The sequence below is a fragment of the Melampsora larici-populina genome, assembly GCF_000204055.1.
Source record: "Melampsora larici-populina 98AG31 unplaced genomic scaffold MELLAscaffold_11, whole genome shotgun sequence".
NCBI classification, from domain to species: Eukaryota; Fungi; Basidiomycota; class Pucciniomycetes; order Pucciniales; family Melampsoraceae; genus Melampsora; species Melampsora laricis-populina.
The window spans coordinates 197,249-212,152 of NW_006768775.1; the positions used below are offsets into that span (position 1 = coordinate 197,249).

General features: G+C 38.2%; 4 protein-coding genes across 4 annotated transcripts; 2 read left to right on the top strand and 2 right to left on the bottom strand.

Annotated features, from left to right (window-relative positions):
- Positions 1–1,309: 1,309 nt before the first annotated feature.
- On the bottom strand, positions 1,310–2,610 carry MELLADRAFT_115950 (uncharacterized protein; the record flags this gene model as incomplete). The annotated part of the gene is made up of 3 exons (XM_007408237.1): positions 1,310–2,074; positions 2,168–2,337; positions 2,428–2,610. 3 exons carry the CDS (start codon positions 2,565–2,567, stop codon positions 1,602–1,604), a joined length of 783 nt encoding a protein of 260 aa, XP_007408299.1.
- A 743-nt stretch (positions 2,611–3,353) lies between these two features.
- On the bottom strand, positions 3,354–4,474 carry MELLADRAFT_71385 (uncharacterized protein; the record flags this gene model as incomplete). Its single annotated transcript, XM_007408236.1, has 6 exons — positions 3,354–3,657; positions 3,743–3,826; positions 3,891–3,946; positions 4,025–4,048; positions 4,111–4,323; positions 4,410–4,474. 5 exons carry the CDS (start codon positions 4,309–4,311, stop codon positions 3,597–3,599), a joined length of 426 nt encoding a protein of 141 aa, XP_007408298.1.
- Positions 4,475–8,576: 4,102 nt separating this feature from the next.
- On the top strand, positions 8,577–11,060 carry MELLADRAFT_104803 (uncharacterized protein; the record flags this gene model as incomplete). The annotated part of the gene is made up of 11 exons (XM_007407956.1): positions 8,577–8,822; positions 8,922–8,990; positions 9,078–9,192; positions 9,248–9,317; positions 9,386–9,941; positions 10,025–10,258; positions 10,341–10,364; positions 10,462–10,538; positions 10,610–10,762; positions 10,839–10,909; positions 10,987–11,060. 11 exons carry the CDS (start codon positions 8,577–8,579, stop codon positions 11,058–11,060), a joined length of 1,689 nt encoding a protein of 562 aa, XP_007408018.1.
- An 837-nt stretch (positions 11,061–11,897) lies between these two features.
- MELLADRAFT_47719 (uncharacterized protein) lies at positions 11,898–14,378 on the top strand (the record flags this gene model as incomplete). The annotated part of the gene is made up of 7 exons (XM_007407957.1): positions 11,898–12,074; positions 12,156–12,264; positions 12,348–13,201; positions 13,287–13,469; positions 13,547–13,732; positions 13,825–13,932; positions 14,011–14,378. 7 exons carry the CDS (start codon positions 11,979–11,981, stop codon positions 14,092–14,094), a joined length of 1,620 nt encoding a protein of 539 aa, XP_007408019.1.
- Positions 14,379–14,904: the final 526 nt, after the last annotated feature.

Consider the following 14,904-nt stretch of genomic DNA (forward strand, 5'->3'; position numbering starts at 1 on the left):
ATTCATGGTCGACTATCGAAGCTTTCTGATCATTTAGAAAGGATGTGAAATTTAATTTGAAGAAGTTGAAGAATGGTTTGGTTTCCATTTCATTTCCGATCATGATGATGAGAATTCAAAACAAAACTTTACCCTGGAGTATGTAAATACAGATGGATTTTATCATTTCGGACATCGAGTTAATCTTTTGGAAAACCGACTTGAGAATGCACAAAAGAGACAGAAATCAAGTGTTTATATAGAGAAGTTTTTATGTTCTGGATTGTGGTTTAAAGGGTAATTAGATAACCAAGAAAAACTAAACTTGAGATACATAAGGCTAATAGGTTAAAGCATTTTATCATTAATTGAATTTCCACAAGAATGTTTTTACCATCAAGTTGAAGTACAATGTCGTTCTTGAATAACTGAAATTTGAGGTTTTTTGGTTCTCTGTTACTTCAACTTGAGCTCAAGGGTCCGGAATTGATGTTTGTATATATTCGAGATTTTTCTTGGAGGTGAAATTCATTAAACTTACAAGACTTTTGGGATCTTTAAAGAAGTTTATATTAGACTATCTAAAGGAATGGAATCTAATTAGTCAAAATGGGTTTTAAATGTTAAACCTTTTTGAAAGTACATCTGAGAATGAGAATCAATTTTTCTTCTTAAAAAGTAATGTGATTTATTCGTATATATGATGGTTTCTTTTTTGTAATCACCCTTTTTTAATTTCAAAGAACTCCTTTCACAAAAGAAGAGTTGTAATTCTTTCAAGATTATAATCACCCTTTCTTTAAGTATATGTTATTTTCAGTCTCATTTGATAGATCCCAGTTTGTTAAGATTAAAGAGAGAATAAAGATCAGATGAATAGATCCAAAGAAACGTATTTGTTTAATAAATTTCCCGATCAAACAAATCATTTAATCCATTCTTTTCTTGTAAAGCATTACCAACTTTCATGGTTCTCTTTGATTGATGGAATATGGATCCAGAAATGAAAAAAATCAAGATCGTTTTGAACAAACTATAAAAGATCTCAAGAGTGATACATAATGTAAATTCACACTTTTTCCATAAAGAAACAAATTTCAAAGTTAAGTACATTCCAGATTTCGATGACGAATTTTCTATTGAACAAATCATGTAAGAACTGGTTAAAGAATCATATATCAAATCCAATCGATTTCTTAAAATCTTATCATTTTTTTCAAACAAGATTTAAACCCTTTTCGTCATAAAGAATAGTTGATCATCAAATCATATTCAAAGTTAAAGATATTCCATCATTATAAACATTTTCTTTGAAAATTGTAAAAAAATTAAAGCGAACTGAAGGTTAATTAATATCATAATACAAGTCAAGTTTTCCACTTTATCAAGAAGTGGGTCTAATTGAATCAAAAAAAGTAAGAAGACAAAAAAAAGTTAATCGTCTTCAAGGATGTTATGTGATCTGTGATATGAAATCATTGATGTACAAGTATTTAGCGTATCCCACAAATTTCGGAACATAGTCTAGTAAAACGAATAAGAGCAGGTGATAAGGACCGATACTCTTTCACGAGAGATGATAGATATCAGATGATCTTAAAGAAAGCAGTCTATGATAAACTTTAACCCCTTTTCACGGGTCCAGTACGTTTCTTAAACTTAGATTTCCCATCAGCCTTTTCGGTTCGTTTTCGTTGTTTTTTAGCTCTTTCGATCTTTCTTGTAGCTTTACTTTCATAAGGTATCCTACCAGGTTTTTTCTTTTTAGTTGGTCCAGTGGAAGAATGATCAAAAGGTTTTTTAAATCCATCTCGGCTGGTTGATGTAGATGGTTTGGTAGGTTTGGAAAATGATGGATCAGTGGTTTGATGACTGCTGGATGGTTGGGATTCGGTTAGGACAGTATGATCAACGGAAAATGCTTCTACTGTGACTGTTGTTTGGGATTTCGATGCATCCTTGTTGGATTGACCTTTCGGTTCTTCTTCGTCTTCATATCTTTCTTCATCTTTTATTCTTTCTTCATCTTCATTCTCATATGTCTCTGTATGTTTCGGTAAGAGTTGATCCAGTTCAATAGTCGCAAAAGCATCATCTATGATCCACCCAAATCAACACAAATCAGATTTCGTTTCTTTCTATAAGATTAAGAAACGAGACAAAGATCTAAATTGGTATTGAACCTTACCTCCATAATACTCGGCTTGCATCTCAAGATTTTCTTTGACTTTAGCCAATCTAGTAGCCTTTAATTGTCGACGTAATTCAAGTCTTTCTTCTCTTTCACGACGAGTTGCACGTTGTTGAGCAGCTAACTTGGCAGCTTTTTTCCTTGTAGAGAAACCAGTAAGATATTCACTAAGAAAAAATCAATCAAAATCAAATCAATCACATTAGAGGAAAATAATGATCATTTCATTATTAGATTTTTGAAAAAAAATGACTTACTGTCTAGCTGTATCATCAAAGACGGCAGCTTTACGATCAGTTTTGAATGGGAATTGACTTGATGCACTTTTTGATCCTTTATGTTTTGTTCTTAATTCTGCTCGTCTTTTGTTTCTTTCTTTTGAATTGGTATGTGGCATTTTGCAAAAAATCGTTTGACTTTGTAAGTTTTGTTGCAATTTCAGTTTTCTTGGAAGATCAAAAATCTCAATACAGCTCAAAACCTTTCATTCGATTTCGGGTATTTTACCTTGGCCCTGGTCATCTCATACTCATGCGGTCCTGGGAATCAAAGCCCTGTGACCTGTCACCCTTCAGTGATCCGAGCCCGCAGCGGCGATCGAAGTGATCGAGAATCAGATGGCTGAAATCCATTTCCAGTGGATCAAGAAAGAAAAATGCAGTCAACAAAAGAGACCGTGCGGAAGCCTCGCAGGTCACTTATTCTTCACTCCGACTCCTATGAATGCACTCGTTGTTCTGATTCACTCTCAAGGAGCTCATTTATCTCATAACGAATTATGGATGTGGAGATTTGACTTTTAAGGATCTAACCCTCGGGACTTGAGTGAAATGATTTGAAAACCAAGCTTGAACCGGTTGATCATGTAAGATGACCTTCATCACATCATAAATATTTAGATACATCATCCAGCCTGAGCTGGGGTGATTGCATCCATTTGGAGGAGCTCAAATAAACTGATCTACAGCTCAATCTCGTGGCGAATTGCTTTTTGTCGTCACAATGGGATAATCTTTATGCTTGGAATTGATCACATAACATTTTCGGCTTGGAATGTGGTATACATTTCTTCAAGCCAAGTTAATGTAAAATACAACGAAGGCATCCGATTTTACCTAGAATCAAGTAAATGTATTTATCATCAACCAAAAATGCGCATAGAAAGGTAGTAACGCTTCAGTCTATTCAGATAATAAGGCGTTATTTTCAAAATCTCACTGGCCATTCTTGGGGTTCAAAATAAAGAGAGACACAATGAATGGCATGAAGGACAAGATTTTAGGAGAATCAATTCAACAATCAGTAGGATAAAGAAAGTATAATTCTTTGATAGATTTCTGAGAGCCTTGTATGTATCATGAAGGAGTAGTTATAAGTCAATGATGAAAATGTCTTTGAATTTGAAGATTCGAGATAAGTCTTTGTTTTAACAGATTGGCGGTAAGATCTCGCAAGGTGCAAAAACTTCCCAACTATGGTTCAGGATTCTATTTCAGATAAACATTTTTTTGAAGGAAAAACAAGTTAGTCTTTAGTAAGTTGACTTCAAATTGAAACACAAGAATTTCTTACGTGTTTGATTTATTGCAGCGCGAAGCTGTTTTGAGGAGTGCGCTTGAAGTCGATCTGAAAGATTCGCTCTCAGTGGCTCGTTGCCTGGGTCATCAAGATCATAACTATAAGCAATGGTGAAGAGACTACAAGGATGAGGAACATTTACCATGACGCCTTTTCGGCGCATCCCATGGACGCTCCCTTTTTGGAGATTCGAGGAACCTGAAAATCGAAGAGAAATGAGGCCAAGAAATAAGAAACACATGATCTTGTGCCATGGCAGATTGAGTTTCAACTTACGTCTCCCATCATGATACATGCGCCCTATTATTAAAATGTGAGATTAGTGAGGAAAACTGAGTAAGGGAAAGAAGGCGGTAACTCACAGCACTTCGAAGAGATTGAGAAACCTCCAAGATCTGGCGCAAGAGTTTCGCGTCCTCCTTCACGGATTTCACATGATCATCTGCGACAAAAAGACCTCCACGCAAAGCCGAAAGCATACCACCAGGAGAGTTGATGGGACTTGCAAAAGCAACCTTGACGTATGTTGTGATGAGGAGTTCTAAGGGGGAGGATTTTGGCATATTTCTTGCTTGCTATGATACACATAAATGCACGAGACCAAATCACAATCAAGAATCATTAGTTTCAAAAAAGGGACGGACAGGCCAAAGTGACTTACAGTGGATAAAGTAAGTCTTTCTTGCACTTCGTCAAACTGTCTTTTCTTCAGTTTGCTTGCCGACGGACTCGCCACTTTCAAAGGATAAAGAGGGATTAGCCTCCTTTATTTTGCACTGGGTCCGTACATCATATAATTGTACTTACCCGCTTTTGGCTCGCCAGTTACCTTTGCAGGCTCGATATTCCCTTGCAACCTTGTCATCTCAGCCTCTAATTTCGCCATTTCAGTCTGCAAGATATCTATCTGTGGCTGCTTGGATTTAGCAAGAATCTTAGCCTCTTTGGATTCGAGCTGTGTTTTCTGGTGCTTCTTCTGGTCGTGATCGAATTTGAGTTTAGCGAGACGTTTTTTATCCGCCTTGACCTCTCTCAAACGCTGCTGTTTCATTTTGCGAACAACACGGGCTTGTTCATCAATGACTGCCTGTACATTCTCTAATTTCAAGGCGGTGCTGTATTTCTGATTGAGTTCTCGCCATGATTTAGACGTATCCTTGATCATTTCGAGTCGTGCTTCGGTCAACGTCTTCAATTCCTCTCGCGGACTCAACCGTTCATAGAGCTCAGTCCATCCCTTTTGCAACAGATTCATCTCGTAGGCGAGATTTGCAGATTGGGTTGTAAGTAAGTCCGTTGGCGCAAATGAAATTCGAGGGGGTGGAATCTCGGGGATCTTGTTTTTTTCTCCGACAATTTTCATGGCTTCCGTAGCTGGATGTACACTACTTGAATCGACGTTGATATCCGGTAATAGAGGTTCTTCGGATACCACATCGGGAAAAACTTTCATTTTCATGGCTTTTTCAAACTTCTGATCAAGGATACTGAGTTTTTTGTCTGGTTTGTCTGATTTGGGCGTTTTGGGGTTTGTGAATATTTTTAATGAGGGAAAAGCCTTTGATTTAGAGGGGCTACCAGGGGTACGTTGAGTTGATCGAAAGATGAGATCGTCGATTTGTGCATTCTTGACTTGAACATTATCACGGAAATTCTGAATGATCGTTTTCGCATCACTTTCCAATTGAATCTTCATAGACTTGTACTGCTCAAGATCAATCTTATTCCAGTCTGACATTGCTTGGGACATTTTCGCGTGCATGGTGTCTAGATCGGCCGGTTCGTGTAGACCGCTGGAACGATGCAGCTTATTGTATTGTTGGAGCAACTCCCTTTCAATTTTTATCTTGTCATCCATAGGATTTGGATTGACCTTGACTGGGATTATTGATGGAAAGTCCGTTTTCGAATGCAGAGGGCTCGGGTAAATGCGCTTTTTGAGTCCAAACTTTCGCAATAAGTTTAAACCGTGCTCTCTGGTGATGCGTGTGAGCTCTTTGATGTATCTTGTGAAGCGAACAAAGACGTTTGGTGGAGGTGGAAGATCCAAGGCTCCGGGGATGAGGTTCTTCGCTACTGGGACATCTGATTCGGGCTTCCACAACAGCCAGGCTGGTTTCTCGGACTGTGATGCATGTTGTACGACTTCGGTAACTTCATCTATTTCTTTGGCTGAACCCGATCGTTTGACACGCTTATGCAAACGATAGCTGATGCTTCAAAACAATTATTCAGCTGATATAGTTCCTACTCTAATAAAGTCAAAACTGAAATATTCTCACCTGTGAGGATCACTTCGTTTGCCCCAAGCTAACAAATAGTGCAGAATCAAAGTTGATATGTCAGTCCGTATTCTACAGCGACAAATAATCAATAGGATGAATAAAAGCTTAGCATTACCTTCCGCACTTCGGGAGTGGTCGAGTCGCACTTCAGCCAGCAGGGCGTCTGAATATCGGACATAGTGATCTGCGGCCGCGAGGACCAACGAGTCTGTGAGATTGTGCTTATGTTGGCATGGTTCTCTTGATGTTTGAGACATGGACGAAACGTAATCCTGCGGGCAATAGTCCAAATTTAGCAAAGTGGCTCAGCAAAGTAAGATCAGGGCGTGCAGTCTTACCGTGAAAGAGATCGATAAGTTGCTCAGGTATTGATCCACTCCGGTTACGTTCCATGCTAGCGACGTGAACTCACGCGGATCAAGACCGTTGATTGAGTCAACGTTAGAATTAAACGAAGGAATTGTAAGGACGGTGGAGGTTAATGCAAAAAAACGCATTTCTTGAAATGATCTTTCTTGGTTTGTGTAAGATAGGTAACGAGTGACAATGACACAACTCTGCTATCGGCTGTGTTGCGCTGTGGGTGAAAGGGAGCGAAAGAATGAACGAAGTCGGCCGACGCGGTCCAGATAGACTTAAGGCTCCTGGAATATGGAACGAGCGCTGTTGAGGGCTGGGTAGAACTGAAAAGCCTTCACAAAAATCCCGTTGAAGAGATAAAGGGACTAATGCGAGTTATCAGCTTGTTACCATTATGGCTGTTCAAACACGCGGGGGAAATGATAGATGAACAAGGGGAATTAGGATGGTGAGACGCGGCATTGTGATAGAGGGAGTCTAGCGTTAGATCAAACGATGGTCAAGTTTTTCAGATCGAATCGTGTGATCCGCAATGCCACACCACTTTGAAAAACTGTTGACTCCGTTCAAGTAGTTTGTCTTACTGAATTTACCCCTGTTGGCGCTCAGCAACTCTAGATTACACCATTCATCCCGCTTGTCCGATCTGGTGTGATCAAACTCTTCATCGCCTCCACAGTTTCGTAAATCTCGGAGCGGTTGGAGGTATCAGGAAAATAATATGTACTCCGTGGGTTCCGAAACCGCACCTATCCACATTCGTCCAAGCTCAGTTCGTGAGGTTCTGTAGCAAGTAAAAAGCCCACAGAATTGCATCTGGCTATCTTGCTGACACTGCCCAGGCTTCGGGATTGGACATTGGATTTCTCGTCAATCGATCATCGATGATTGATTTGATGGGACTACTTTTTGTTCCCGAGAGTTGGTGCATGCGAAAGTGACGAAGTTTGTGGACGAGGAGATCACCGTCCAAGTTTTCTTGAATTGAAACTGTGTTTTGAACTGCATTAAAATTTCAAACACAGTGAGTGTGGCCGTGGCCCGTCTTGCAACCTATTCGAGACTCAGCAAATTTCATACTGGCCAGAGTGGCAACCCAGCAACAAAGGAAATCGCAGTGGCATAAACATGATGAAAAGAATATTCACGCTTGGTTTATTTGTGCACATGTCCTTCGCAATCAACCTAAAATGCATAAGAAGATCTGGGACAACTAGTTCCTAATGCCAGGATCTATCCAAGACTTGATCCAAGTTTTCTTCCAGTTCAAAGCATTTGTCTATAGCCATTTTCAGCTCATCTTCTTCACACCAATTTTTCATACTGATACCACCCACCTCTTTTTGGAACATTCAGCACCAACAATAATCAGCGTATCATTCCAGGGTCATCTTCACAATAGGACCAAAACCTCCTGCAATTGAAAATATATCTACATGATTTCAGAAATAAGTGAACACTCCCTTCAAACTGGAGAGTATTCTCTCAGGCTGAACTGCAGGTCAAGGAGATCAAGCCGAGCTCGCTCGATCATGACCAAGAATCCACACCTGCCAGCAGCCAAACTGACTCGTTTCAAACTGCTGCGCTGCTCCGCCGGATCCCAACCAAGTCAGTGTGAAAAATTTCTCGACGAGACCTTGACGAGACATTTCATAACATCCATTCGATTTGCGCAGGAAACAATCAATGCTTACTGGAGATATATATCAATCGAAAAGTTACATTTTTAGTTTCGCAGCCAGCCTCGAGCTCAGCAGACCTGTAGCAAGAACTGCATTCGTAGTCGTCTCATATCTTGACGAGTTTTAAAAAACCCATGTTGTGCTTGGAAAGATATATGCTGCGATTTACTCTTCTGTAACTTGCTCCAGATGAAAAGACCAGTTTTTTGATAGGAAGTCCCGCTGTCCAGCCTGGGACCAGCTACAAGAATAAAGTAAGAATAAAGAGTTCACCCCTTAACGTTCCACGCATATAGGTGATCACAGCTACCACTTTCATTATATAATTTCTCATAGGTTTGTTTCCACGCAAGGAAAAGAAAAGACAATCCTGATTTCTTGATCTTAATTCTTCATCCCTTTTTAAACCTTCGACAACCCAATCGGACGAAAAAAACTTGAAGTCGAAAAAGTTTTCTCAAGGAAGCCTGCAAGATGAAGCACTCGGAGCTCATTCTAATGCTCTCCTTCGGTCTATCAGTCTTTTCAAAACAATCAACATCGCCTGTTCCTTCTTCATCCTTACAAAAGCGCTCTCCAAAACTTAGCATTCTTAATGCGATGACAGGAGGTTCAGAGGGGGGTGGAACTAACCTCAATAGAAAACCGTGTGATCCTTTTGTGATCGATCCACAAACTTGGGTTGACTTGGATATAGATGGATACTTACAAAAGTATCCAAATGCTGATAGGATTACACTACAAGTGAGTCTTGATAGTGTTTGAATTGTGATTTTTTTGAAATTCTGTCTAGATTCATTTAGAAGTTGAAGATCTGACAGAAAAAAAAACTGAATTTATTAGGACTTTGCTAAAGATAATAATATGCCAAACTTCTTTTGTGGAGTTGGAATGGAGTGTAACGCTGGACAGGTAAGTCACGATTTTACAAACAATCAAACCTGATTTCCTAAAATCTGATCCAACATTGATTGAACATCGATTTTTCTTGGATAACAGCTTTGCCATCCAGCTCAAGGAATCAATTGGCTCATCTTATATGCTGCTCAGCAATGGAACAATTATATGAATTCGTTGTACAAGGCGGTTGAAATAGCTATTGACCTAGTTAGAGGTACGCGGTGATCTATACACTTTAAATTATCTATCTTTGTGAAGACTTCGGGTAGAGAAAAGTGACTTGACGTTTCCTTGGTCGACTAACAATTCAGATACGGCGTCTACAATAGTCTCTGATTTGTGAGTGACAATTATTTTCGGCGCTCGATCATGATGTCATAAGCTTACCAATCACTTCCAATTCCTAGTGCAACTACTGAGCCTATCGATACATCGATGTGGTGGTGGAGTTTAGGAAACGTTGTATGCGGTGTGATAGGTTCTATCACCGCTCTTGCCGTTCCAGCCTTTTTACCAGCAGATGCTATCATGGTATCTGCAGCTCTTGCATCCGCTGGACCTGCGGCCATGGCTTACAATGCAATGCCACAATCACATGGACCTAGTATACCACTTCTTCAGGAGGAAGGTAAACTATCCTTTGATGAAGCAAAGAAGGCAGCAAAACAAAGAAACTTTCATGAATTAGAGAAGCAAAGATCCGCACAAGATATTCAAACTATGAGACAATTTTTCTTAGATGATTCTTATAATAATCGACCACATAATCTTCATTATGAACCTTCACCACAAGTTATGGGTCAGTTTCAAAGGGTTCTATCTCCTCAAGATCCTTTCTTAGAAGGCGGTTTACGTGAAGTACATGAAGTAACACCAAGAAGTCCAGTATCGCCAAAGCCCCCAACTTCACTTCAACGTCGTAGCCATCTACAAAAACGAGGAAGACCAAGCTCATATGCATTTGTGAGCTCGAATCGAATCGAATCGAATCGAATCAGTAGTTTCATCAAAACTGATTATCGTTTTCCTTTATTGACCGCCAATAGACAAGATACTCGTACATTCAACCTCATTTAAATGCACTGCAGAACAGAATTCAAGGATTTGTTGCATTAACATTGAAGTTAGGAACTATGGCACCTATCTTAGCAGATGGAGGAATAGCTTCGATTCTTTATCAAGGTGCTTATCTAAGTCCTAATCCAAGTGAAGTTAAAATTCAAGAAGGTGCACAGAAATTAGCACAAATTTTGGTTCTGAGTCAATTCCTTAGAAGTTTGGTATGTGATTTTTATAAAACCTGATTGAGACTTTGGATGTGTTTCTTATTTAATATGTTTCTATCATTCTGGATATATGAAGAATATGTTTGTTACGATTGGAAGTGTGAGTGATATTTTTATAAAGACTACTATATAAGTCTTGATAAAACTTCCTTGAGGAGTAGTTAACCGTTGAAAATTGCATTTTTCTGTTATCTTAGGATCCTTGCAAGTACAAAGGGCCAAATGGAGCAAAAAACAAACCTGGAAACCTGTCCTACTGCACCCCTGATGGCTTGTAAATCGGATTTTCAACTTTATGAATTCCCTCATAAAAACATAAAAACTGATGAGCGATGATTTTATTAGGATGATGAACATTATTTTATCACATCAAGATAAAGCTATCAACGAGATCCGTAATGCGAATTTATTAAAAGACAAGTACGGTTACAGTGTAGAATTCTTGACTAAATCCGCTTGGGAATGTCAAAAGAAATATGGGATTTATACAACTGCAAAGTAAGTTTAGATTAATCTTTCATCAGAATTTGTTTAAAAGATTTATAAATTTGGTACATTTTTTTCGTTTTTTTAGGCCACCACCACCTTCTAGTATGAGATCTGATTGTATATTTCAACTTCCAGTATGTGATTGTACTTTACCAGGTAAGAGTCTTTTATGTTTTTAAATCTGTTTGTTTTTAATAAAGCCTGATTACTGAAGTTACTTGATCTTTTTCCAGAGGTAGCACATCTACGTTCTAAGAAGAAAAGTACAGTTGTGGCTTGTCGAACTGGTGCTGGCCTTCCAATTTAAGTAATAAGTATCACACTTTCAAATCCAACTGGAATGTGAAAGCTTGTGTTAATTCGTCAAAGATGATATCTCTTCTAGATTTTTTTAAGATATTTTATCTGGCATCATGAACGTTGTGGAGTCATGACATGTTTTGAAGTCTTTGGAAAGTTTAAAGTTTTAAGAATATTAGGATTCTACTTTTTTTGGGTTTTCACTTACATTATCTTGACTCATGATTATCAATATATCATCATCATAGAATCAGTCAGAAAAATACCAATCCGATTTGTTTCTCATTGTACACCGTGTCGTATTGTTCAATGAGTATCGTCAATGACCGAGTGGAAATTCTTCCCTTCTTTGAATTTGGGTATTGAGAGTATAAGAAAATAGGACATATGTCTGATCAACCATATAAGTTTGAAGAACGCAAATCACAGTATTTTCTTGGTTTTCTACGCTCTTTCATCATTTCTAACTACCACCACATGTAGATATGAAGTGAGAGATACCCAGGGACATCATGACTTGCGCTGAGTTTTGAAACATTTCTTCACCCCGAAAAAAGGCAGAATGAGAAAGATCTGAAAGATATTTTGATATCATACACTATCATTCCACATTGACACAAGTGATTGACAATCATTTGGGCCAATGCTGCAAATGCATCTGATTCTCAAAAGGACCCAAACTGATACTGAGGCTTAAGTGGGGGTCCCTAGTTAAGTATCCTCAGGCTTACATATGGATTACGAGTTATTTCTATGGGCTGGGTTAGGTTAAGCTGACCCACATCCTCAATTTTCAATTTTCAATTTTTTGTATTTCCCCCCGTTCGACTGAATTCACTCCAAACCCAAGGGAGCGCATATCAAACCGATTTCAAAGGTTAAATCGTTCATTACCTTTCTTCCCCAGAGCTTAACCAACGTCATCATGGCCACACATGTCTTATTCGAAAGCTCAGCGGGATACGCTTTGTTTGCTGTCAAGTTCAATGAACAAATCGCTGGTAAAACAAAAGCAGTTCAGGTTAGTTTTTATTTTTTTATTTTTATACTTTATTGGATCTGATCATTCGAATCGTTAACGAACTTGGATTCTTGACTATAGGAATCGATTCCCAACTTGAGTAAATTTGGAAAAATGATCGAATTGAAGAGTTTTTTACCTTTTAAAGATGCTGCACATGCATTGGAAAATGCTAATGATATCTCTGAAGGTAATCTTCTAGACAAAATCTTTTCGTATCAACTATCATTTATTCTCTTACTAATGAATTGAAATATTTTCAATGATGAATAGGTATTATGAATGAACATCTGCAATCACTTTTAGAACTTCATATCCCATCTAAAAAATCATCAATAGTTCTAGGAGTTTCAGAAAGAGGTTTAGCCGGTTCGATTAAATCAACATTAGGAATCGAATGTGATACATCAGATCAATCACTTGAATTAATTCGAGGAATCAGATTACATGCTGAAAAACTTTTAACCGGTCTTACAACGGGAGATTTAGATAAATCTCAATTAGGTCTTGGACATGCTTATTCTCGTGCAAAGGTTAAATTCAATGTCAACCGAAGTGATAACATGATCATTCAAGCTATCGCATTATTAGATCAACTTGATAAAGATGTGAATACGTTTGCGATGAGAGTAAGAGAATGGTATGGATGGCATTTTCCTGAACTTATCAAGGTGGTCACAGATACACATCTCTATGCACGTTTAGTTAAATTTATTGGTGATAAAAGTAAATTAACTGATGAAAGCCTAGAAGGAATTGAAGAAATCTTAGAAGGAAATGAAATCTTAGCAAGAAACGTATTAGATGCTGCAAGATCTTCTATGGGTACTGATATCTCTCCTATCGATTTGATTAACATTTTAAACTTTGCCGATCGAGTGATTCAATTATACGATTATCGAAAATCTTTACAAGCTTATTTACGTGAAAAGATGGAATTAGTGGCTCCTAACTTAGGTGCTCTTATTGGTGATACGGTCGCTGCTAGATTGATTTCGCATGCTGGTAGTCTTACTAATTTAAGTAAATATCCGGCTAGTACTGTTCAAATCCTTGGTGCTGAAAAAGCTCTATTCAGAGCTTTGAAAACTAAAGGTAACACACCTAAATATGGATTAATTTATCACGTTCGTTTTTTCGTCTAAGATATCCATGGTCAACATCAATATTGCGTTGTAAACTGACGTTTTGAACTTTCCGCGATCACTACAGAGTACATTCATTGGTCGAGCTGGTGCCAAAAACAAGGGACGAATCTCGCGTTTCTTGGCCAATAAATGTTCGATAGCCTCTAGGATCGATTGTTTTACTGATACGCCTAGTACTGCCTTTGGTACCGCTCTAAGGAATCAAGTTGAAGAACGTTTAGCATTCTATGAAACTGGTGCTAATCCTGTACGTTTCTCTTACACACCAAAGCACTAGATCCTCAATATTCTGATGCTGTCTTGTTTTCGGCGATTGCATCATAGACCAAGAATGCTACCGCAATGGAAGCTGTGTTACAAAAAATGCGTGCTGCTGAAGAAGAAATCGTCTTGAAAAAGAGTGAATCAGGTGAAAAGAAGAAGAAAAGGAAAAGTGAAGCTGCTGTACCCGAAGGTGATGCTGCGACTGACGGCACTTCAGAAGTGAAGCCTAAAAAGAAGAAACGCAAAGTAAGCTCTCGTGACCTTCCCTCATTAAAAATGAGCTTGTATGGATTACTGATAGGTTTGTTTTACATTTCTTTGTGATGATTTATGAACAGAGTGAAGCTTTAAGTGAAGTTGCTGAAGCTGATGACCAAGCTGGAGACGAATCTGTTTCACTTTCTAAAGAAGAAAGAAAGCGATTGAAAAAATTAGAAAAAAGCAAGGTAATTTATTTCATCATAAAACCTATATTGAAACAAAGAAAAATAACTAATGTCTGTAATGTATCATTTTTTTTCTAGAATGCTACTACTTCTGAAGTTCCAGATAGTACTGAAGTTAAGAAAATTAAAAAGAAAAAGAGTGGAACTGTTAAATCTACTTGAAAACAATTCTCTCCTTTTTTCTCTTTTAGTTATCCTTCAAGTTTCTCTTTTTCTTTCTCTCTCTCTCCTATTCTTTTACTGGTTATTTTTGTTTTCTCGAGTGTGTTGTTGATTAGTTTTTTTTCATGAATTTGATATGAAGTAGTCTAAACAAATCAAAGGTGTCAAATTAATTGTTCAAAGATTTCAGTTTGACTGTGATTGTTTATGCTGAAGTACATTGTTATGAAGGACAGCAATGAAGAAGAAGAAAAAATACAACTGGTGATGGGTGATTAAATATGATGTTTTGGTAGTTCGTAGCTTTGATGATTGTGAGCTATGAAGTCATCTTCATTGCCTATTATTTGATCCTTACGTATGTTGTCAGTACATAGGTTTGAGAGCTTGCAGCTTCCTGAATGAAAATCGCACTTGAGTACGAGATCGATGCCCATTTTCAACCATATTGATTCTTTTGACAGACTCAGGAATGCTCCTTTAGAAGTGTCTGATGTAAATTTCATTATTTTGTTGGCGGGGTTTTCAAGCATTGGATTACACTGTCTCAACACTTATAGTAGCTCAAAATGTGCGTGAGAATGAAGACTTTCATGTGCAATAACTCTCAACCCTGTAGCACCCATAGTTTATGTGATATTTTCAATTTAAATGATCGAGGCGAGTACTGATGCGCAGTGTGGAGCCCAAAGATTAAAATCGAGTTCACGGATGCATTCCTGGGTCCTGCACTGATCCATCATGTTGATGATGATATATCTGACCTTTGGGCCTCAAGAGGAGACTTGTATGCATGTACTGATGTCGATT